The sequence below is a fragment of the Girardinichthys multiradiatus genome, chromosome 19 (assembly GCF_021462225.1).
Source record: "Girardinichthys multiradiatus isolate DD_20200921_A chromosome 19, DD_fGirMul_XY1, whole genome shotgun sequence".
Classification (NCBI taxonomy): Eukaryota; Metazoa; Chordata; class Actinopteri; order Cyprinodontiformes; family Goodeidae; genus Girardinichthys; species Girardinichthys multiradiatus.
This window is the reverse complement of record NC_061811.1, coordinates 16,887,142-16,911,038: the sequence shown is the minus strand read 5'-3', so window position 1 is coordinate 16,911,038 and position 23,897 is coordinate 16,887,142. Positions and strand designations below refer to the sequence as shown.

General features: G+C 40.9%; 1 protein-coding gene across 4 annotated transcripts in view; it reads left to right on the top strand.

The window, feature by feature from the left end:
* Positions 1 to 23,897, top strand: part of col12a1a (collagen, type XII, alpha 1a) — a 77,187-nt gene that overhangs the window by 14,265 nt on the left and 39,025 nt on the right. For 2 of the 4 annotated variants that reach the window (XM_047345680.1, XM_047345678.1), the window contains 17 exons: positions 7,632 to 7,901; positions 8,953 to 9,219; positions 9,323 to 9,515; positions 9,627 to 9,751; positions 12,852 to 13,001; positions 13,084 to 13,203; positions 13,320 to 13,484; positions 13,568 to 13,711; positions 14,807 to 14,946; positions 18,735 to 18,864; positions 19,493 to 19,638; positions 20,137 to 20,266; positions 20,366 to 20,502; positions 22,946 to 23,075; positions 23,169 to 23,308; positions 23,418 to 23,550; positions 23,725 to 23,748. In XM_047345680.1, coding sequence (XP_047201636.1) covers positions 7,632 to 7,901; positions 8,953 to 9,219; positions 9,323 to 9,515; positions 9,627 to 9,751; positions 12,852 to 13,001; positions 13,084 to 13,203; positions 13,320 to 13,484; positions 13,568 to 13,711; positions 14,807 to 14,946; positions 18,735 to 18,864; positions 19,493 to 19,638; positions 20,137 to 20,266; positions 20,366 to 20,502; positions 22,946 to 23,075; positions 23,169 to 23,308; positions 23,418 to 23,550; positions 23,725 to 23,748 — 2,544 coding nt within the window. The remainder of the gene's footprint in view (positions 1 to 7,631; positions 7,902 to 8,952; positions 9,220 to 9,322; positions 9,516 to 9,626; positions 9,752 to 12,851; positions 13,002 to 13,083; positions 13,204 to 13,319; positions 13,485 to 13,567; positions 13,712 to 14,806; positions 14,947 to 18,734; positions 18,865 to 19,492; positions 19,639 to 20,136; positions 20,267 to 20,365; positions 20,503 to 22,945; positions 23,076 to 23,168; positions 23,309 to 23,417; positions 23,551 to 23,724; positions 23,749 to 23,897) is intronic. The other 2 variants (XM_047345677.1, XM_047345679.1) reach the window with 2 other exon arrangements.

Sequence of the window (23,897 nt, the reverse complement as noted above, 5' to 3'; positions counted from 1 at the left end):
CCAGCCTTACATCGACAGTTCTGGATGCTGCTGGAGGTGTAATGTTGTGGGGGATATTTTCTTGTCATGCTTTGGAATCCTTGGTACCAGTTGAAGATTTTTTAAATGCCGCAACCTACCCGAGCATTGTTGCTGACCATGTCTGTCCATTTATGACCACAGTGTGCCCATCTTCGATGATTACTTTTAGCAGGATAATGCACAAAGTTCAAATTCTCTCAGGCTGGTGTCTTGAACATGAGAATGAGTTCACTGGACTCCAGTGGCCGCTACAGTCTTCTGATCACAATCCAAATGAGCACCTTTAGGATGTAGTTGAATGGGAGACTCACATCGTTGATGTACAGGTCTTTCTCAAAATATTAGCATATTGTGATAAAGTTAATTATTTTCCATAATGTCATGATGATAATTTAACATTCATATATTTTAGATTAATTGCACACTAACTGAAATATTTCAGGTCTTTTATTGTCTTAATACGGATGATTTTGGCATACAGCTCATGAAAACCCAAAATTCCTATCTCACAAAATTAGCATATTTCATCTGACCAACAAAAGAAAAGTGTTTTTAATACAAAAAACGTCAACCTTCAAATAATCATGTACAGTTATGCACTCAATACTTGGTCGGGAATCCTTTTGCAGAAATGACTGCTTCAATGCGGCGTGGCATGGAGGCAATCAGCCTGTGGCACTGCTGAGGTCTTATGGAGGCCCAGGATGCTTCGATAGCGGCCTTTAGCTCATCCAGAGTGTTGGGCCTTGAGTCTATCAACGTTCTCTTCACAATATCCCACAGATTCTCTATGGGGTTCAGGTCAGGAGAGTTGGCAGGCCAATTGAGCACAGTGATACCATGGTCAGTAAACCATTTACCAGTGGTTTTGGCACTGTGAGCAGGTGCCAGGTCGTGCTGAAAAATGAAATCTTCATCTCCATAAAGCTTTTCAGCAAATGGAAGCATGAATTGCTCCAAAATTTCCTGATAGCTAGCTGCATTGACCCTGCCCTTGATAAAACACAGTGGACCAACACTAGCAGCTGACACGGCACCCCAGACCATCACTGACTGTGGGTACTTGACACTGGACTTCTGGCATTTCCTTCTCCCCAGTCTTCCTCCAGACTCTGGCACCTTGATTTCCGAATGACATGCAGAATTTGCTTTCATCCGAAAAAAGTACTTTGGACCACTGAGCAACAGTCCAGTGCTGCTTCTCTGTAGCCCAGGTCAGGCGCTTCTGCCACTGTTTCTGGTTCAAAAGTGGCTTGACCTGGGGAATGCGGCACCTGTAGCCCATTTCCTGCACATGCCTGTGCACGATGGCTCTGGATGTTTCTACTCCAGACTCAGTCCACTGCTTCCGCAGGTCCCCCAAGGTCTGGAATTGGTCCTTCTCCACAATCTTCCTCAGGGTCCGGTCACCTCTTCTCGTTGTGCAGCGTTTTCTGCCACACTTTTTCCTTCCCACAGACTTCCCACTGAGGTGCCTTGATACAGCACTCTGGGAACAGCCTATTCGTTCAGAAATTTCTTTCTGTGTCTTACCCTCTTGCTTGAGGGTGTCAATAGTGGCCTTCTGGACAGCACTCAGGTCTGCAGTCTTACCCATGATTGGGGTTTTGAGTGATGAACCAGGCTGGAAGTTTTAAAGGCCTCAGGAATCTTTTGCAGGTGTTTAGAGTTAACTCGTTGATTCAGATGATTAGGTTCATAGCTCGTTTAGAGACCCTTTTAATGATATGCTAATTTTGTGAGATAGGAATTTTGGGTTTTCATGAGCTGTATGCCAAAATCATCCGTATTAAGACAATAAAAGACCTGAAATATTTCAGTTAGTGTGCAATGAATCTAAAATATATGAATGTTAAATTTTCATCATGACATTATGGAAAATAATGAACTTTATAACAATATGCTAATATTTTGAGAAGGACCTGTACAGCTGACTAATCTGCAGCTGTAATGTCAATATTGTCCAAAATCTATGCCATGATATTTTCTTGAGTTCTGAAGACAAAATGGGGTCCAACTCAGTCGAAGCAAGCTCTAACTATTAAAATGGCTGGTGAGTGTACCAGTTCTAATTTGCAGAAGAGTACAGGTTAATGCTTTGAGCAACCTTGTAGACATTTCCAGACATTTGTCAGTGGCATTGTCAGATTGGTTTTCTCCACCACTGTGAAGATCCTGTTAGGTATGGGTTGGGACAGACAGCCTTGGCTTACAGACAGTAAAGACCTCCTCCTTGTGGTTTATGTGTTTGTTTAGGCGAATAAAGAGAAATAAAGTAAGGTGACAGGGCTGAGATGGCAAAACTTTGTTTTTTCTAGAGTCATTCTGAAGGGGTTTGTGGAAAAACGCAACACAGACTGAGAGTTCTATTGAATAATTCAGCAACTATTTCTCTATTGATGTAAAAAAAAAGGCATATAATTCCAATGCTCTGCTGAAAGAAAGACTAACCCCAGTCCGTTGTACCACTAAGACTTTGCTACTATATGCTGAAGTTTCATCTCTCCACTCTTTGACGCTTACTAAGTATAGTTAGAAGAAATGGGTTAGGGTCAAAGATGTCCAAAGTAGGAACAATAGTGAACTAGCAACATGGCCATGTCCAAGGCTCATTGATGCATGTGAGGAGTGAAGGCTGGCCCATATGATCTGATTCAACAGCCGAGCTATTGTAGCTCATTTACATAAAGAAGATCCTGCCAGTTCTGAGGTTTGCTGTGTATGGGGCTGCATAGCCACAGACCAGTGTGGGTCCCCATGCTGACTCCTGTCTACCACTGAAACTGTCAACAATAGGCATGTGAGCATCAATACTGGACCATGGAGGAATGGAGGAAAGCAGCCTGGTCTGATGAATCACATTACATTTCTTATGATCTAGGTAGCAAAGTAAGTGTGCATCACTTATCTGGGAAACACACAAGGTCCCAGTTTGGACTTTAGGAAGAATGCAGACCTACAGAGACAGTTTGATTCTGTGAAACCTTGGTCGAGCCATACCTGTGGATGTTATTTTGACACGTACCACCTAACCAAGCATTGTTGCACCATGTACACAGTTTCAAGAAGCGGTATTCTCTGATGCCTGTAAATAATGAACCCTGTCACAAAGCAAAAATGGTTCAGGAATGGTTTGAGGAACACAACAAGTTTGAGTGTTTGTTGATTTGGCCCCCAAATTGCCTAAATCTCAATCCAACAGAGCAACCTAGTAATTAAAGTTCCTTCTGCTAACATCTTGGTACCAGATACCACAGCACACCTTTAAAGATCTAGCAGAAACCATGCCTCAATTGGTCAGTGCTGTTTTGGCAGCAAATATGTGGACAAAATACTACTCAGCAGGTGGTCACAATAACCCGATCAAGTAAGAGTTGTCACTTTCTCAGAGCTTGATTAAGGAGCCCATTGACTTCACAGATTAAACAGTTTAAAAGAGCACTGGGTAGAAACTGCTGTAATCATTTACCTGTGATAATTATCGATGTACACAACCAAGCTACATGTAAACATGTTTTTAGTATCTAAACACACTTGAAAAACTGACAAATATTGAATGAATATTTATTGCTTGATTGTAAACCTTGGAGGCGTCTGTGTACCAGGGGACTTGTTAAAGGGTGCTTTACTTCTTGGAGTGGCTGATTCTGTCAGGTTTCCTTCTAACTATTGATGACAAGTGAGCCACCGTCTGCAGAAGTGATTATTTTGTGGTCTTTTCCCGTTACAGTTCACAATACTGAAGGAAAAGTCTGTCAAGTTCATCTGGCTCTCTTTGCTTTGCGGATATAAATCTTCTATCCGATCATATGGTTATATGTAAGAGGCACACGCTTTTTTCATAGTTCTCCAAAATCTGGAAATCTTAATTAGCTTTTAGCCCTTGACATCACTCTTGAAAAATTGCCTCTGCTCTTAAGTTGCAGATTGGTCCGCTTCGCAGGCAAGCAGACAGTCACCATGGCGCTTACAGCAGAAAAAAAAAAGGACACTCAGAAGTACTCAATGGTGGCTGTCTTGTGACTTAACATTTGTAAATAATTATGCATTTCTTTTATCATACATTTGTGCTGCAGTGCATTCTTTGCTTTGCATTATTTATCTTACCTGTTTTATTGAGTTCGATGAATGAGGTTTAAATTGGACCACCATGCTTGAAGGCTCAGCTGTGCATGTAATCATTTTGCCATTAGGAGCTGGCATGTTTGGGCTGAGGTGCTTGAATGAGGATCAGTATCCCTAAGGATGTGTGGGAGTCTATGTGCAGCAGCCCATCTTCCTGTGGTGAATCCATCGCTGTATGGCAGCCAGACAGACAAATCCACCTCAACGTGGGTTTCTCTCAGCCAAGCATGTGGTGGCTGTCCATCATAAACCCCCCTCCTCTGCATTTCCTTGTGTTTCTCCTTTCACAGTGGTCCCACAGGAAACGTGAGCAAAAACAGCGGGGCTCGCACAACATCTGCAACTGTAGAAAAAGCCCTTTGTGGGTCTCCTTTCCTCTGTTTCAGTGGAAAATTCAAGTTCTACAGGAGGGGAGGTTACGGGGGGGATATATGATTTACAATGAGTTTTGCAGACGTTTTTCCAGGAGGCATGCAGAGAATCAAGTGGCTCAAACAGATCCTGAGGGGTTGAAGTGGAGACAGATTAGTGGTGGTGGTTTATTGCTATGACTGCTCCTCCTGTCCATTTTGTGTTTTGTTCACTTCCTCAAATAACAAGATGTCTGTATTAGAAATTGGTCCCAGCTTGATCAGAATCAGAATCAGCTTTATTGCCAAGTTCGTACAAACAAGGAATTTGACTCCAGTACACTTTGCTCTCTGGTTTTTGTTTTTGTATTACAGAATATACATATATACAATATACAAATATACACATATATAAATAAAAAGGTGCATTTGCAACATCTGTATACTGTTGTTTGGTACTCTATTGAATGTTTAACATAGAAACAGTCTGTTGGAAGAAACTGTCTCTGTGGCGGCTGGTTTTAGTGAACAGTGCTCTGTAGCGGCAGCCTGAAGGTAAAACTCTAAACAGTTTATGTGCAGGGTGTGTGGTGTCTGCAGAGATTTTTGCAGCTCTTTTTCTGACCCTAGACCTGTATAAGTCCTGGATGGAGGGAAGGTCAGCTCTGATTATTCTCTCTGCAGACCTGATTATTCGTTGCAGTCTGGACATGTCCTGTTTTGTGGATGAGCCAAACCACATTGAGATGGATGTTGTACTTCTTGAGTTGCCTCAGGAAGTACAGTCTCTGCTGGACAATCATTGATTGTTGGGGCTTTTTAAATTGATTGTTCGTGATTTTTGGGATGTTCTCTTATAAGGATCCAATCAATTAGAGGGATTGATTGGATTTTTTGAAGAGAGGTTCTGTGAGGTTATTATTAGTAATGATTCTCTTACTTGTAGTAGGAACACATAATATTGCTTTTGGTTTGCAGAAAAGTGAATAAATCATCAGGAAGGCTATGAAATATTCAGACTCCATTTTAGCTGAAATTTACCAATTTAAAGCAAATCAAACTTGAAGTATGTTTTAGATACAGCTAGGGTGATCAGATATAAAAAAAAAACGAAAGTGGGACAACAAGGATGCTTATGAGGGACTCTGTGGGACACATGAACAACACCATGATGACATCATAAATTTTAATTTAACAAAGATTTCACATTACATTCATCAATCGCTGGTCTGCCAGTTAATACAAAACAATGAATTAGCACACGCTTGAAAAAAAACTTAACAAGCTTTTAAAGTTTACACTGGTAATCCTGGCTGTTGTTACCTTGTCTGTCTGGCAGTAATCTCTGGGTTTAAGTAAAAATGAGTCCATAGATTCGCCGGCGGCTTTTTCAGCTGTGCATTTCTTGTGTGATTCACTTTTACAGTGTTGCTTCACATCATGCTCCCCTCCGTGTGAAATTGAAAAATTACTTTGGCAAACTCCATAAAAATCCCTCAGAGATCACCTTTCACTGGCCTCACCCAGTTATAAATTGTTTCCCAGTCTTTGTTGTAGCTGCCTTTTCGTTTCCTTGACATACTCTCCATTGTATTCTGTACCCTACTGATGTAAGCTATACAAGAAAATCCTTTTGTTGTTCTGTTTTATTTTACTAGCAATGTGGCGCGCAGGTTTGTCATGACGTGGGATGCTGATATGTATTTTGATTGACAGCTGATGCCCCTCTGTGATGATGACTGCAGCTCTGCTGTCTTTACATTTCAGAAATGCTCCAGTCGGATAGTTTTTTGACTTATCAGAATTTGACCCAGTCAAATGCGGGACATTGTTTCTGTTTGAGGGACACTGGGAAAAAAGCCGCACAGACCCGCACAAATCAGGACATCTGGTCACCCTAGATACAACACCATACTAGTTGATATTTTTTGTCTACTCCTTTACAAGATAACATTGTTAAGTTTGTTGATGTTTTTCAGCTTCCATGTTACTATGTTAAAGGTATTTTTATTTGATGATGCCGGCTACATCAATCAGACTTGTTAGCTGCAGCTCATTACTCCACCTAAGTTCTCCAAGAGTGGGGTAAGCTTTTGGATTTCGCCGCAGGCTGTGATCTGTGCAACAAAGCAAATTTGTTTCTGTTCTTTTCTAGGTCTTGTGGTTGTTTGAAAATGATCCTGGTAGCCTCACAATCAGCTGATCAGGCTTTAGCCTCTGCCAACATAACCACAGTGTAGTAGAGGCCTGTGCATAATTCACCGGAACAGGGCTATAAAGTAATTTTTTTTCTCTTGTGATGTGGCAAGATCAAGAACAATGTTCTTTCTGGCCAGGACAGAAGCAACTGGCTAGAAAGACAAATAATCCGTCAAATAACTAGGACATCTGATTATTTGACTCCGGAGTGCTAAATCAGAGACAAATCTAAAACTTGCAGGACACTGGGACTCGAAGACTTGAGTTGGAAATGAATGCTTTACAGCAGGGATATCCAATTCCAGTCCTCGAGAGCTACTGTCCTGCAGCTTTTAGACGTATTCAGCTGTGTTGGAGCAGGGATGTATCTAAAGGTTGCAGGACCTTAGTTCTCGAGGACTTGTGTTGGAGACCCCAGGTTTACAGGTTCTGGTCTAGGGACTTGATTAGGATGTGCCTCTGCCCTTTCTCTGAAAAAAGGCCACTAGAACAACAAAAAAATCTTTTAAAAAATACTAATAACCCTCCACCTCTGTAAAAACTAGTTTGCATCGGGTGCTCATGTAAAAAGGATCAAATAAAGTGCTCTAATGTTTTTCAGATTGGAGTTCCTTTAAGAGAGTTCAAAGTATACTTTGGACTTGTTCCTTCTCAAACCATCTGTTAGCTTCACACTCCGGGACCAATTAATCTGGACTAACTGCTTATAAAGGTTTTTACTGAACCTCACTTCAAAATTCCCGATCTCTCCCTTTAAACATTTTTAACCCTTAAACAAACACCAGCTGTTGTACACCAATTGTTTTTGCTGTTAAATTCTTAAAATGAATAAAAATATTAAATAAAATCTCAAAAGTAAACTTGTTGCTCATACTGCTTTGTTTCTAAAACCTTTGTACAATTACTCAGCGGTACTTGTTCTTAATCTATCCACAGAGCTCGGCTCACCCAGAAACTTGGAGACCAAAGACGTCACCGACACCAGTTTTAGAGTGTCTTGGACGGCTGCCCCTGGTAATGTTCGCCTGTACCGGGTCGTTTGGAAATCCATGTTCAGTGACGAGACGGGAGAAAAGACAACTCAAGGGGACACCACAGTCACCGTCCTGGATGGTCTTACCCCAGAGACACGTTATCAGGTGTCTGTGTTTGCTGTCTATGGCCATGGAGAAGGCCAGCCACTGGTTGGAGAAGAAACCACTGATAGTAAGTTTTTATAACCCCTTTATCATTTCAAGTCTGATAAGTGATATTAAGCCCATAAACATTAACATCGGAAGTTAAGTTTCTGCGTTTTGGGGTTTCTTGAAGAAAATGAAACCTTGCTGTAACATAACATCATGAAGTGCTTGAAAAGACTGCCTGCAATTTATATTTAAGCGTAGAACCGACGTAATGTCCAAGACACCTGCACACGGTTTTTGTGAGACGTTCAGAGCCAACAGACTTTTGCCTTTTGTTCTTGTTAGACTTTAATCATGCATGAATGAGAAAAGCACATTCCTCCCAATTCGAGCACATTGCTCGAATTGGGAGGAGTTTTTCCACCAGTGAAATATAATGTGCTAAAAAGAAAAGTTTTTTTTTGATTTTGATCATCTTAAATAGTGAGAAACGCCAAAAGCAACCACGAGACATCTCTATTCACCTGAGCAATCACTTTCTTGAATTTGCACCTCCATCTGCTGATTTATTTTCTTGAGCCTTTACATAAATCTTAGGTCTCTTTGGACTGAGCAACACATGGCAAACTTGGATTTGCAGCTTTTTTCCATTAATAAAAGTCCTCCCTCTGAAATAAAACATTCAGAATATTTTCCTCAGCTCGTTTCAGAGCCTTTGACTATTCACACTTCTTTTTTCTTCTCATGCTGGAAAAATACAAATTGCATTTATGGGTTTGCCAAAGAAATTCAAGCCTATATACAAAGCCATCACTTAAACATGATCAGTCATGTAAATGTAGTTCGGCTGAATGCATACTTCTGAAAATGTGAAGGATTTCAGTTGGTTTATTTTCGCACGCATGTGGAAACTGACTTTAAGCAAATCTAAATATGTTACTGTTTAGTTGACCTACAACAGGAAAGCCGTGATGCGATTATTTCCAAAGATATATTGTAAACACAGATGGCTAAGCACATAATTGGCATGCTGTGCCATATGGAAAAACCTCCCAAAAACTTTTTCCTGAATTTATTCACTCACCGTGTATCTATTTTGACATTTCATTAGCATTTTATTTCCTCACCTGTAGTCTCAGCCGCTGGCAAAACAATAATCGTTTCGGATGAGACAGAAAAGACCATGAAGGTGACATGGCAGCCAGCACCCGGAGACGTAGTAAACTACCGCGTTACCTACAAACCACAGCCAGGAGGGCGCCAGCTGGCAGCCAAAGTACCCGGTGGCACCACCTCCACTGTTCTAAGACGCCTTACCCCTCTCACAACCTACGACCTCACAGTTGTGCCGGTCTATCGTTCTGGAGAAGGCAAAACAAGGGAAGGAGAAGGAACAACATGTATGTTGGATCTTTAGAGTCAACCAAATCATCACACTCTATTTTACAGTGCAGAGTTAACCTGCATGTCTGTGTCTGTGCATTTCTCTCCATCTCTATCTAGTATCACCTTACAAAGGTCCAAGGAATCTTCAGACTTCTGAACCAACAAAGACAAGTTTCAGAGTGACTTGGGACCCGGCTCCCGGTGATGTTAAGGGCTACAAAGTCAAATTTCACCCCGTTGAGGATGATATAGACCTGAGAGAACTTCTGGTTGGTCCCTATGACAATACTGTTGTGCTAGAGGAACTCAGGTGTGCATTTCACTTCTGCATATAATTTTGTATTTATTTGAACCATTTTAAAGATTTTTAGCCTGTATTCCTGCAGGTAATGATGAGATTTTTTTGTTTTTTGGTTCACAGAGCTGGTACTAAATACACAGTGAATGTGTTTGGTATGTTTGATGGAGGAGAGAGTATGCCACTGGCTGGAGAAGAGAACACAACTTACTCTGATGCACCTGAACCTCCACCATATGATGGACCAAGTAAAATTGCTTAAGATTCTTCTACAAAATACACCAAGATAGGAAATGAATTGTCTTGTTTTAATTATAAAAGAACAGTAAAAACATTTGAAAATTAAAACTAGAGTACAAACAACTGAAATGTCATACAGTTAGTACATACTGCCTTGTATTTATAGAAGTATTTATACCCCTATACCGTTTTCATTCTTGTCTCATTACATTTACAGATTCTGTATTTTTTTTAAATTGAGATTTTATGTGATGGCTCAAAACAAAGTCGTGTATAATTGTGAAGTAAAAGGAATGTGATGCATGGTTTTCAAAATGCTTTACAAATCAATATCTGAAAAGAGTGAGGATATGTTTTCAGCCCATTTTACTCTAATGAGTCTAAATTAATCATTGAAACCAAGGAACACAACAGACAGGTCTGGAACAAAGTTGTAGACAAGTTTAAAGCAGTCAGTCATTTTCTACTGCCTCTTCCATTGTGGGTCACAGGGAAGTTGGTGCCTATCTTCAGCAGTCTATGGACAGGAGGCGTAGTACACCCCATATAAAGACAGGACAAACAACCATGCACACACTCATTTATACCTAAGGACAATATAGAAAGACCAATTAACCTAACAGTCATGTTTTGGACTGTGGGAGGAAGCCAGAGTACCCAGAGAGAACCTATGCATGCATGGGGAGAACATGGAAACTCCATGCAGAAAGACCCCCAGCCAGGAGTCAAACCCAGCACTTTCTTGCTGCAAGGCAACAGTGCTACTAACAGCGCCACCAACTGCACTGCCCAGTTTCAAAGAGATAGAAAGAGGATGGGACATCTTCATAAAATCATTAACATAAAGTCCCCACAGTAAAACTTGATGGGGGCAGCATTATTCTCTTGAGATGTTTTTCTTTAGCAGAGACAGGAATGCTGACAAGAGTTAACAGAAAAATGGATGGAGCTAAACATAGGGTAGTCCAGGAAGAAAACCTGTTTGATGCTGCAAAAGGTTTAAACTGGGGTGGAAGTTCACCCTCCAGGACAACATCTGTAAAAATACAGCCAGAGCTACAGTGAAATGGTTCAAAGCATATCCATGTGTTAGTATAGCCCTGTGAAAGTCCAGACCTTAATCCAATTAAGAATCTGTAGTACCTCTTCAAAATATATATTGGATACTCTGCATCCAATTTATTTGAGCTTAAACAATTTTGCATAAAGTAATGGAACAAAATTTCAGTTTGTAGTTGTGCATAGTTGATAGAGACGGGTGTAATAGCAGAGAAATGTGGTTCTACAAACAACTAAATAAACACCAAATTTCACAATTTTATTTGGAAAAAACACACCATGCATAATTTTCTTCTTTCACTTTACAATTGTGGACTACATTGTGTTGCTGCATCACATAAAATCCCCAAAAATACAGTATGTGGTTGTCATGTGACAAAATTTGAAAAGGTTCAAGGCGTCTGAACATTTTTGCAAGGCACTGTTTCTGTCATCATATAAGGTGTCATCTCCAATGTTTGGTCTTTCTTCAGCAAGAGTCAAACACTGGACACTGTAAACATTGGCTTAGAAAAGTACTCTACAAGCACTTGCCATATAAAAGACAAAGAGGTTCTCTGAATGCCATTTCTTAAAGCAAATTGCCTCATGCAATAACAGATGTAATGGAAGCCCCACATGTCTGGCCTTTTTTGTTTGCATCACTTTGGGATGTTTTTTTTTTGCCCAAGTACAGGCTGTGCAAAATGAGCCATGCACAAATAACCTGGCTGCAGGAATAAAGTGTTTTACTGCTTAGTGAGTCAGAGCAGGGCACACAGTAAGTGTTAGATGAAGAAAAATGTTGTTGTTCACTGGAAAGAACCATAAAGGTCAGTTTGACTTCTTGCTCCTTAAAAGGAGACATGCAGATTCAGAGAAAAGTCTCTGCTCAGGAAAATAAAATGTAGATGCAAAAGAACCTTACATATAGTTTGCTTTATACAAGTATATTCCCAGTTTCTTTGGGTATTTGACTGTAAAATATTGCTAGGTTCATAATTTGTTTTGTACTCTGACTCAAAAAGTATTTTTACATGCTTAACATTGCTGTATTTGCAGCTGCATGCTCAGATAGTTATGAGCAAGGAATGACATTTTCAAAAGGATGCCTGCACATAAACTCTTTTCATCATATTGTTTCACTCCTTTCAGTTATTCTTTTAATAGTAGGAGACCATTTTGTAATGTTCTTGAAAGGGGAACATTGCATGAAAGACAATTACACTGAACAAAAATAAATAGAAATAATAATAATAACAAGGAGATACATTTTGGTGCATGTTTATAAGTTGTGTTAGTTTTAGTGAAACCTCCACTTGTGTTTACTCAACTTACAATGGTACAAAAAATGTCTGCAATGTTCTTGTTTTTGTCTCCTTACATCTATAATGGGTTAGTCTTTCAGAAATATTCTTTTAGCAAACTTATTATACATCTTTGCAGGTTGCAGTTTTATGTTTGCACAAACCAGTCTGTAAATCAAATATAATGTAACCTGTTTTCAGTTGCAGCAAGTGGCAGTTAGTGCAACATCTGACTATTACCGATGCACATCTGCATTCTTCTTTTTGGCACAGAGGATCAGTTGCCTTTGTTGTGATCATACAGGTGTTAAAAACAGGATGTAAATATCACGGTGCTTCTCCTGTGGGGCACATTAATCTCATCTTTTTGAGTCCTTTGATATGTCAGGGGCCATTGACAGCAGCATCCTCCTGCGGGACTCGCTTGTGGACATCCAAAAGCACAACTGTGAAAAATATTTCCCTAACAACCATGCCGCTGCAATGATGATAATTATACCACCTGGAACATCTGGCATAAAATCCTGAAAAAGGGATGACAGATGCACTAAGAATGTTTTGTAAATGATGTTTTCATGCTTGCTTGTTAAAATGCTTAGGATAAATTTAACCTCTTTTATCCTTTTATTCCTTCTTTATGTCTTACATTTTCTTCATTGCCTCTCTCATTATTATATTCCATCACAGTCACAATTTTGTATGCATTACAGCTTTCCTGCTCCTCATTTTGAATTTCTATCATTGTTTCATTATGAAATGTCAGACAAAATGTGTAAGACCACTGCACAGGCTGACATTGTGCTGCTGGTGGACGGCTCCTGGAGTATTGGACGGCTTAACTTCAAGACCATTCGGGCCTTCATTGCTCGCATGGTGGGAGTCTTTGACATTGGTCCAGATCGGGTTCAGATTGGTGGGTCTACCCAGAATAAACAATTTAATTTAAAGGCCAACATGTCATGAGTTGGTCTGACAAAGGGTTGCTGTGTCCTTAGGTCTTGCACAGTACAGTGGAGACCCAAAGACTGAATGGCACTTAAATGCTCATAGGACACGAGACTCGCTCCTGCAGGCTGTGAATAACCTACCCTACAAAGGAGGAAACACCTTGACAGGTACTTCAGTCATAGTTGCCTCTAAAGACATGATCTATCTCTCCAATCATGTTTGTTGAGATTATCCTAAAGCAGTTTAAAGTTGTGGTCATAGCATTGCAATATTTTACCTGCAGGTCTGGCTCTTAACTATATCCTCCAGAACAATTTTAAAACGAGTGCTGGGATGCGACCTAGCGCCCGTAAAATCGGCGTCTTGGTTACTGATGGAAAATCCCAGGATGATGTTATCATCGCCTCACAGAGCCTGCGCGAGCAGGCCATTGAGCTGTACGCCATTGGTAAGTAAGCCTAATCGTTGTGAGCTTTTGCAAACATAAATGTGTAGATTAAATACTAATTATCAATAACTTGTCACTTTTAGGTGTGAAGAACGCAGATGAGAATGAGTTGAGGTCTATCGCCACCGATCCGGATGATATCCACATGTTCAACGTGGCTGATTTCTCCTTCCTGTTGGACATTGTGGACAATCTTAGTGATAACCTCTGTAACAGTGTGAAGGGGGGTATGTATGAGTTTGGAGCACATTGCAATGCAAAAGAGAAAACACTTTGAACTTTTTCCCATTTTGTTAGGTCACAGCCAAAAGCTTTAATGTATTTTAATAGGGTTTGGGGGTAAATCACCACAAAGTAGTGCTTAATTGTGATGTGAAAGGAAATGTTTTACCCATGTATCTTTCCAAAATAGCTCAAGCCAAGTCTGGTTTGATGAAGAGCATCTGTAAATAGCATCTTTAAAATTTCCCGTTGATTCTCAATACAATTTAGGTCTGGACTTTGGGTAGACCATTATAACAAATTTATATGGTTTGATTTTTATTATTCCATTGTAGCTCTGGTTGCATAACATTGTTTTCCAACTGGAAGGTTAACTTCTACTCCTGTCTCAAGTCTTTTGCATTCTAACAGATTTTTCCAGTATTACCCAGTATTAAGCATGGCCTCCACGTGTCACTGCGGTGATCGGCTGTTCAGAAGGATGTGAGATGCTAGTTTTCCTTCAAATTAACAATTATCCATTACTTTCTGTTGGTCTATTACATACAATCTAAATGAATTATTCTAAAGTTTGCAAAGGCAAGGTAAATGTGAAAAAGTTCAAGAGGTATAAATACTTTTGAAAGCTGCTATATACTTTTCTCTGGATAACAAAGGAGGGAACAAGTAACAACATGGTTTTAAGCCATCTGCTTTATGCCAAAACACTTAATCATCTGGGCTAGAACTAAAGTCACTAAGAAATCTGGTTGTTTTTTGGAAAACTGGATGCAGGCAACCAGCCAAGCTCCTGAAAATGACTGCAGATATATTATTTTCTACTTCCCCAAATATTTTCTCTGCCTCCCCCTCTGGAAAAAGAAATTGTCTACTCCTTAATGAAAATTGTGTTAGGACTTGCAACCAGAGAGGTATGGTATGTTTTTATTAAGCATTTGTCTCTTTATGTATAAACGCTACAGAAAGAATTTAAACCAGTAAAATTATTCACTTTTGTGCTCCATGTGATTAACTTATAAAAGTAAAGGGGGCATAGGAATACCTTTGAATGATATTTATTATAATCCTCTGTGGTTACTAATGCAACAACTTCTAAACAGGAGGAGCTCCAGATTCAGCCACTGATCTGGTGACATCAGAGGTAACTCACCAGTCCTTCAGAGTCTCCTGGACTGCCCCTGAAGGCCCAGTGGAAAGATACCGTGTGGAGTATATGACTGTGTCAGGAGCACCACAACAGGTATACTATAGTTCATCTGCTACAGTCTCCATAAAATGTTGTGTTCTTACTAAAACTGCAGTAAGCTGCAGGGTGCTGATTAGACGTTGGCTTAAAGCTGTCCTGACAACTGCTTCTCGTACTAGTGGGAAACTCCACTCAAGCAGCCTCCTGTTTGTGTTGGCCTGTGTCAGTGTCTAATTACATTACAGTCTGTTGGGGGGCAAGGGAACACAAACACACAGCTCTCAGTGTAGAGGATTAGAGAGCAAATAATGACTCCATGAGCGACAGCCCCACTGGCCAGCAGAAGCTTGCCACCACCATGTGTGAAATAGATGCGTTATTGGTGTCTGAATCTAATTACAATGCAGGAGTTGTTTGCTTTTGTTCAGTTCTCAAGATTTTGTTTGATGCTGAGTGTTAAGAGGAGTTTTCAGTGTTATTTGTGGATTTGGAAGTGGGAAATCCAAGCTTACTTGGATTCATGGAGAAAAATTGTAAGATGGTTTTCTGCTTTTAACTGGAAAAGCTTTACTTTCAAGTTAGTGTTGATTCAAAATAGATATACAGTTTTCAGAAATTTCACATTACTCGTACTCGTTGTCTTCCGCTTTATCCGGGACCGGGTTGCAGGTGCAGCAGACTTAGCAGAGACGCCCAGACGTCCCTCTCCCCAGACACCTCCTCCAGGTCCTCTGTGGGGAGCCCAAGGCGTTCCCAGGCCAGCCGAGAGACGTAGTCCCTCCAGCGTGTCCTGGGCCATCCCCTGGGCCTCCTCCCAGTGGGACGTGCCTGAAACACCTCCCGAGGAAGGCGTCCAGGAGGCATCCGATATAGATGCCCGAGCCACCTCAACTAGCTCCACTCGATGTGGAGGAGCAGCGGCTCTACTCCGAGCCCCTCCCGAATGGCCGAGCTCCTCATCCTCATCCAGTGCCCGGCAACCCTACGGAGGAAGCTCATTTCAGCCGCTTGTATCCTTGATCTCGTTCTTTCGGTCATGACCCAGAGTTTGTGGCCATAGGTGAGGGTAGGAACATAGACCGACCGGCAAATCGAGAGCTTCGATTTTCGGCTCAGCTCTCTCTTCACCACAACGGACCGGCACAGTGCCCCCATTACTGCGGCACCCGCACCAATCTGTCTGTCGATCTCCCGCTCCATTCTTCCCTCACTTGTGAACAAGATCCCAAGATACCTGAACTTCTCCACTTGAGGAAGGAACTCCCCTCCAACCTGAAGAGGACAAGCCACCCTCTTCCGGTCGAGAACCATGGCCTTGGACTTGGAGGAGCTGATCTTCAGCCCAGCCGCTTCACACTCGGCTGCGAACCGCCCCAGCGCATGCTGTAGGTCTTGGCTAGAGGGGGCCAGCAGGACCACGTCATCCGCAAAATGAAGAGACGAAATCCACTGGTCCCCAAACCAGACCCCCTCCGGAATCTGGTCAAAGCTCTCCCGGAGGTGGGAGTTGAATACATCCCTGGCCGAGGGCTCTGCCAGACATTCCCAGCAGACCCTCACTATGCGCTTGGGCCTGCCATGTCTGTCTGGCTTTCTCCTCTTCAAGCGGATCCAGTGGACAGCTCAGCCCCTATCTTCACCCGAGTGACCAAAACATGCGGCTGAAGGTCTGATGATACAACAACAAAGTCGAACATCGACCTCCTGCCTAGGGTGTCCTGGTGCCAAGTGCACTGATGGACACCCTTATGCTTGAACAAGGTGTTCATTATGGACAATCCGTGACTAGTACAGAAGTCCAATAACGAAACACCACTCGGATTCAGATCGGGGAGGCCATTCCTCCCGATCACGCCTCTCCAGGTGTCACTGTCGTTTCCCACGTGGGCGTTGAAGTCCCCCAGCAGAATAATGGAGTCCCCGGGAGGGGCAATATTCAGCACACCCGACAGGGACGCCAAGAAGGCCAGGTATTCCGCACTACTGCCCGGCCCGTAGGCCAAAACGACAGTCAGAGACCTCTCCCCGACCCGAAGGCGCAGGGATGCAACCCTTTCATCCACTGGGATAAATCCCAACACGAGACGGCTGAGCTGGGGGGCAATGAGCAAATCCACCCCAGCCCGCCCCCTCTCCCCGTGGGCCACTCCAGAGTAGAAAAGAGTCCAGCCACTCTCGGGGACATGGGTTCCAGAGCCCGAGTATTTCTAATCGATGTCTCTCAACCTCCCGCACCAGCTCAGGCTCCTTCCCCCCCAGTGAGGTGACATTCCACGTCCCTAGAGCCAGCCTAAGCATTCGGGGATTGGGCCGCCGAGGTCTCCACCTTCGTCTGCCGCCCAATCCTCTTTGCACCAGTCCCTCATGGTTCCCCCTGCAGGTGGTGGGCCCACTGGGGGATGGCCTCACGTCTCTCCTTCGGGCTTGGCCTGGCCGGGTCCCGCGAGGAGCAACCCAGCCACCGGGCGCTCTCTGACGGGTCCCGACCCCAGGCCTGGCTCCAGGGTGGGACCCCGACTACGCCATACCGGGTGACATCACGTGCCTCGATCGTGTAGTCCTCATGAGGGTGTCTTGAACCGCTCTTTGTCATCACCTAGAACCTATTGGCCATGGGAGACCCTACCAGGGGCATTTAAGCCCCAGACAACATAGCCTCTAGGATAATTCGGGCACTCAAACCCCTCCACCACGTTAAGGTGGCGGTTCAAGGAGGCGGTTCACATGACTATTGCACTACAATATACTGCAGAACATTGCCTATTTTAATATGTATCAATGAAAGGGGTTATTTTTGCAAGCATATTTTATTGAATTCAAATTCAAAAATACTTTATCAATTCCAAACTGAAATTAAATGTTGTTGTAGCTCATTATGTAGGTTAAAAGTATATCCTCTAAAATAGGCAAGTTAGTAAAGGTTTATATCTCATGAATATGAATTTAAACCCAACATATTGCAGTAAGAAAGTCAGCATTTTCAGTATAAAACAGTTATTGACATACACTGTATATACACATAACCCTTTTCCTAAAAGTTTAGTTAATGTTTAACATTAACTAAACTTTTGTTCAGTTAAGATTACCAATTTCATTTCTATTAGAAAGAATATTTTTTTACTCCAAATTGAAAAGTTTGGGAAAGCCCAAAAATGATGTCATGGCTTTGTAAGTTTCTGATAGGTGCATTCACAATATTTGAATGTTTTGAACAATTCAAACACACTACTTCCCAGAAAGAGAACTGTGAACCTCTACAAGTGTGGTTTATCCTTGGGTGCAATTTCCAGATGCATGAAGATGCCTCATTCATCTGTTCAAACGATTACATACAAGTGTAAACAGCATGGCAACAACCAGCCAACATATTGTTTATGACAGAGATGGATTCTGTGTCCCAATAATGAATGTGTTTTGGTACATAATCTGTGTATCATTCCCGGAACAAAAACAAAAGACCTTGTGAAGTTGCCAGCTGAATCCCTGGATACCCAAAATATTTATACCTAATGTTTAAAAGGCAAAGGCAATTCTACCAAATGCTAAGGAAATAAGTGCAAAATTCTGACTTTGAAGAAACTAATATTCATTCACTTGGCCTTTAGTAACTATAGATGATTTTGGTAACTCTAATTAATCTAAAACAGGAAAATCTTTTGGTTTAATGTCACACAAGACTCAAATGGTTGTTTTGTTATACAGAACAGATTGTTTTATTATATTATATAAACATCTGGTTTCAACTGTAGCTGCCCATAGATGGTTAACTCCACTCTTGATATTGTTATAAAGGAATAAAAGCAAACTCTTAAAGACCATCTAACTCTGTACCCTTTTATTAGGTGTTTGTTGATGGTAGTACGACAACCGTGGTTCTCCAAGGCCTCACCCCTCTGACACAGTACCTGGTCAACGTCTACTCAGTTGTGGGAGAAGACAGCAGTGATCCACTAAAAGGAACCGAAACCACACGTAAGTCCTTTAATAAATTTCACCCAGTAATAGCTCCAGGTACATTTTATAAATGTATATAAAAGGCTGAAGATTTCTGTTAAAAAAAAAAAAATCTTACAATGGTCCAGAATTAGGAATAGAAAATTCAGGAAAAATACTCAAAAGTGCAATGCTGTTGCTCATGTTGACTCAGAGTCTCTTATGCATTCAGGAACTGTGAATCATGTGCAGTCTACATTAGTAAAATGTTCAAACGTGACATTTATATCTATAAAGAAACAAAAGCTGCAATAAATTTCAATTAGATGGAAGTTTAGAGAAAATTTACAGGATTAAATTTGCTTTTAAGAGAAATTTTGACTTCTGCCCCTGTTTGTTTTAGCATGTTATTTGCTTTTTTATTGGTGCTTACTAGAATGACAGACATTTAAGAGTATATTTAAAGGCACATGTAAAACCATACATTTTCTAGAGAGTGAGTGGCATACCAAAGCTTTAAACACTTTGTGCATTAAGGACATTTAGCTCGGACAGATTAAACATATATCTGACCCATCTGTAAATGCAATACTAAATGCAAGCATTTTCTAAGTGGATACATAAACAAAGCAGCTTCACTGTTTTTATTTCTTTATCTTTTACACAGTGCCTATGAGCGCTGTGAGGAGGATGACCATTTATGATAAACAGACAACCACCATGCGAGTCAAGTGGGAGGAGCCACTAGGCGCCAGTGGGTACATGCTGCTCTACAGCGCCATCAATGCCACTCAGCCCACCGTTGAGCAGGAGGTAACACAGACGCTACACCAAGACCACAGCCTGGCAGCGCAAGGGGAAGCTAGCAATCACATTTGAATTTGAACAAACTGAAAAATTGTGGAAGCATATTAAATGTCAGCAATCTTGTACTTCACATTCATTATGATATGATAAACAAACTCCTGAAAACCGTTCCCAGAGATTTTTGGACAATATGCAGACAGAATAATCCCTTTGTACAAGTCTATCAGTGTTTTTTGTTACTTCTCCAAACTTTTGTTTGGCATAAAAACATAGAGGGACATTGTTAGTCACAAAAGGGTGGAATAACTGTGAGCTCACTCTGTAGGGGGAACATCAGGGTTTGTTCATGAAGTGTCAAACCCGGTGGGTTCAAACCAGATTCAACAGATGTCCACAAAGCTTACAATTTTCCTCACTGCCCTTATGCACATCTGTGTCTTTTAGAGACTCATTCACTTCCTCTCTGACCTCTTTGTTGTTTGTTTGGTTTTGGTTGCCTTGTAGATGAGAGTTGGAGCAGGTACAGCTGATGTCCAGCTGGTGAGATTACTCCCCAACACAGCCTACACAATCTCTCTCTTTGCCCTGTACGGAGAAACACCCAGTGAACCACTGACCCAGCAGGGAGTCACCTGTATGTTGTTTTTTACAGTATAGTTTCATTATTTTGTGATATTTCACTAGTTTAACATACCAATTAGGTTAGTTTAACTCATTTTTATTTCTTGTTCAGTGCCCATGCCGCCAGCTGGTGAACTGAGAGTTCGTGATGTTACCCACAGCACCATGGTGCTGTACTGGGATGCTGCTCCTGGAGCTGTTCGTAAATACCTCATCACCTATCAGCCTGAAGAAGGCGATGCTAAAGAAGTGAGTTTATCTCTAGTTTTGTCAAACTTTACCTTGGAAAGATGAAAGTAACTAAGTAATGAAGTAACAGCTATTTTTTACAGTAATCTCCCTAAAATAAGATAAAGGGTTGGCATCTCCATATTACAACACAAGCCTGTTTCCGGACCCTCTGCATGAGTTTTGTTTTGTGTTTGGAAATGTAGTAGCCAATCATTTTGTATGTGGCCTCTAGGCCGGATTGCCATTACCTGGATAGATATTCAGAACCAACCATTCATATTTGGATTTTAAGCCAATAGGAGTTATCTTGCAGAGTTATCTCGATCATGAAATTAGATTTTAACTTTATTTAAAAAAAATGAAGGGTACAGTCACCAAGATTAGTCACTGGTCGTTTGGTTTGGAAAGAGAAGGTCCCATTGTGATAATCACCCTTGACCTAAAGAGGTTTAACATTTTTAAATTTTGGTTTTGTCATGAAGTTATGAGCAATTCATATCTTATTGACAATAGCTAACTCTCACCACATCTCCATTTACTATAAATACAGATTTGGTGAGTTGGAGGATAAGGCTATCTGATAGTCCCACATTTGCTTAAATTGCTATAATATTTTTGTTTTTGATAACATTTCAAGTTCTCAGTTACCCTGAGCAAAAACACTTTGGTTTGCTTTTAACCAAGAAAGCGATTGGTGGACTACAAACTCCTGCCTCCATTTCCTGTGTAAAAAATGATCAGTGTCCTTGTAAAAAACCACTCAATACACATCTGATGACAGTTTAAAGGTTCATAAAATGGCATATAAACTACCTGCTGTTTTTGAGATTTAAGTTGTTATAAGACGATATAAAAATCCACTTTGGTCTTTGCCCTGGCTGGGCTAGCCGTTAGCACTAACTAACGTAGATTTACACAACATGGAGACGTGTCTCTTGCAGAGTAATCAGTGCATCCTTAGAGAAAATTAAGTGTTTTGATTCCTGTCCTTCTTTTCTTCTGCCTCAAGAAAAGCCTACAAGCAAGATGTTTTACCGATGTCTTATTGCCTTCCCCATACTTGTCATCTTTTAGAGCCATTAGTTTCAAAGGTGATTAATTTATGTAGATGGCTTTGTACTGATACTTTATTATTCTGGCTAAAACACTGTAATGGCATTTGCAGATGGTTGGTTGGACATTTGGGAATTTCCTGTGGTCCAGCGAAAGGATTATGAAAATATCAGAATTCGATTTTGCAGGAATTAGCATGAGGTTATCGTGGACAAATAGTTTATGGTTGCATGTCTCCTTTTGGGAGTTCTCGGAAAAGAGCAGAAAGACCTATGGTCTGCATTTTGTTTCATCCACAATCATAAATCCGATGGAGGTGATCCTCCAACTCCAGTGGTAGAAGCACACATGTGAAAGTGGTTCTGAAGGCTGAGGATGTGTGTGATATAAGCCAGTGACAGTGTGCCACTCATAAAACAAACTGCAGGACAAATTATCCCCTTGGGAAACCTTCAGCATTCCTTTTATAGTCCTGGGAGACATTCCCAATGTCAGTTCAGGCAAACATATAGCAGCTGCTAATAGATATTTGTTCAGGTCCAGATTGCAATGTTCATCGATGATGTTCTAAAAAATAACAAACATTTTGAAATTCTTTGGAAAATAAGTCTTATCTTTTTCAATACTACTTCTAAAACCTGAAAATATTTTTTTTTACCTATTTCGTGACAATGGAGGTGTATTTAAAAAAATGAAAACATTTTAAAGTTGGTTTATTTTAATAATTCAATTAAAAAAGTGAAACTTGTTTATTACAAAGATCCTAACAATATAATTATAGCTTATATCAAATGAAAACCTAAAATGGAGCTTTTCAAAAAATATGAAAAGCAGCTTTGTGAAATGTATGTCCATATACAGTCTGTGGTATTGTGATATGAAAGCCCAAGATGTTTTAATAATGACCTTCAGGTTATCTGCATGATTGCATCTAGTGTCTCTCATCTTACTTTTGACAAAACCCAATAGTGTCTCAATGGGGTTTAGGTCAGGTGAGTCTGCTGGACAATCAAGCACAGTGATGCCATGGTTTTAAACCAGATATTCACTCTTTCACCAAACCCTTGGATGGACATGACTTCACAATCTTCTCAAGGCTACAGTTACACCTTTTTTGACTATGTTTTTTTTTTTCTTTTCACTCAATCTTTAACTTAGACAGAGCTAGATCTTTTATAAAGTCGTTTCCTGTAGTTGCCCACCCTCCTTGTGGATGGTATCACTGACCTTTTCCTGGAGAACTGTCAACAGCCTTCAGCGTGATTATTTAGGCCACAAGTGTCACAAGTGGAATGTATCTATCTTATATGTGTTTCACTTTTTGATACTGGAGAAAATTTACTTTTTGATAATATTCCAATTTAGTAAGATGCTCATGTCTTTGCCAATCCTGCTTGTTTTTCTACAGCTTGAAGTGGGAGGAAGAGTGACAGAGAAACAACTGGAGAACCTGATTTCACAGACTGAGTACACTTTAGCCGTCACTCCAATTTATGACGAGGGAGCTGGGCAGCCAATGACTGGATCTGCCATCACAGGTATGAATAAAAAAAACATTCTGTTGGTGAGAACATTGTGTTAATCGCACAGTTTTCAGATGTATTGAAACTTTACCACTTTTTCCCTTCAAGATGTGGTTCCAGCACCAAAGAACCTAGAGTTCTCGGAAGTTACCCAAACCAGCTTCAGAGCAACCTGGGAACACGGGGCCCCTGACGTGGCTCTTTACCGCATTGCCTGGTCTAAGAAAGGAGAAAATAACTTCCAAGATGTAAGAAATTCTTTAACCAAAATTTTTTTTTAATCTTTCATTCTTTGCAACTGCCATGTATAGATTGAAATGGTCTCCTCATGCAGACTTTGATTGTTTTCCTGATCAGGCCATTCTGAACAGCGATGAGACGACCCATGTCATGGAGGACTTAGAGCCAGACACGCCATATGACGTGCACGTGACTGCAATTTACCCAGATGAGTCAGAGAGTGAGGATCTGATGGGCACTGAGAGAACATGTAAGAACCTTAACTTATAAGCGATGTGATGAATATTATGTACAATTATTGCTAAACTACATTTCTGTTTTGGACCTTGATCAAAGGTTAGAGACACATAGACATTTTTACATTTCCATGTAGAAATAAGCAATGAGAAATAGCCATTATGACTTTCTATTTCTGCCTCTGTAGTGACCAAGGATGATGGTAGACCAAGTAAGTATGTTTGTGGTAAAGCAAAAGATGCTTTTTCTTCGTGATAAGAAAGCATGTTTTATTACTTCATCTGGTCATCAGAACCATTTTCCATTGGACTACATTAATTTCATCATCAAGACCAGCCCATAACCCATAACTGTTCCACT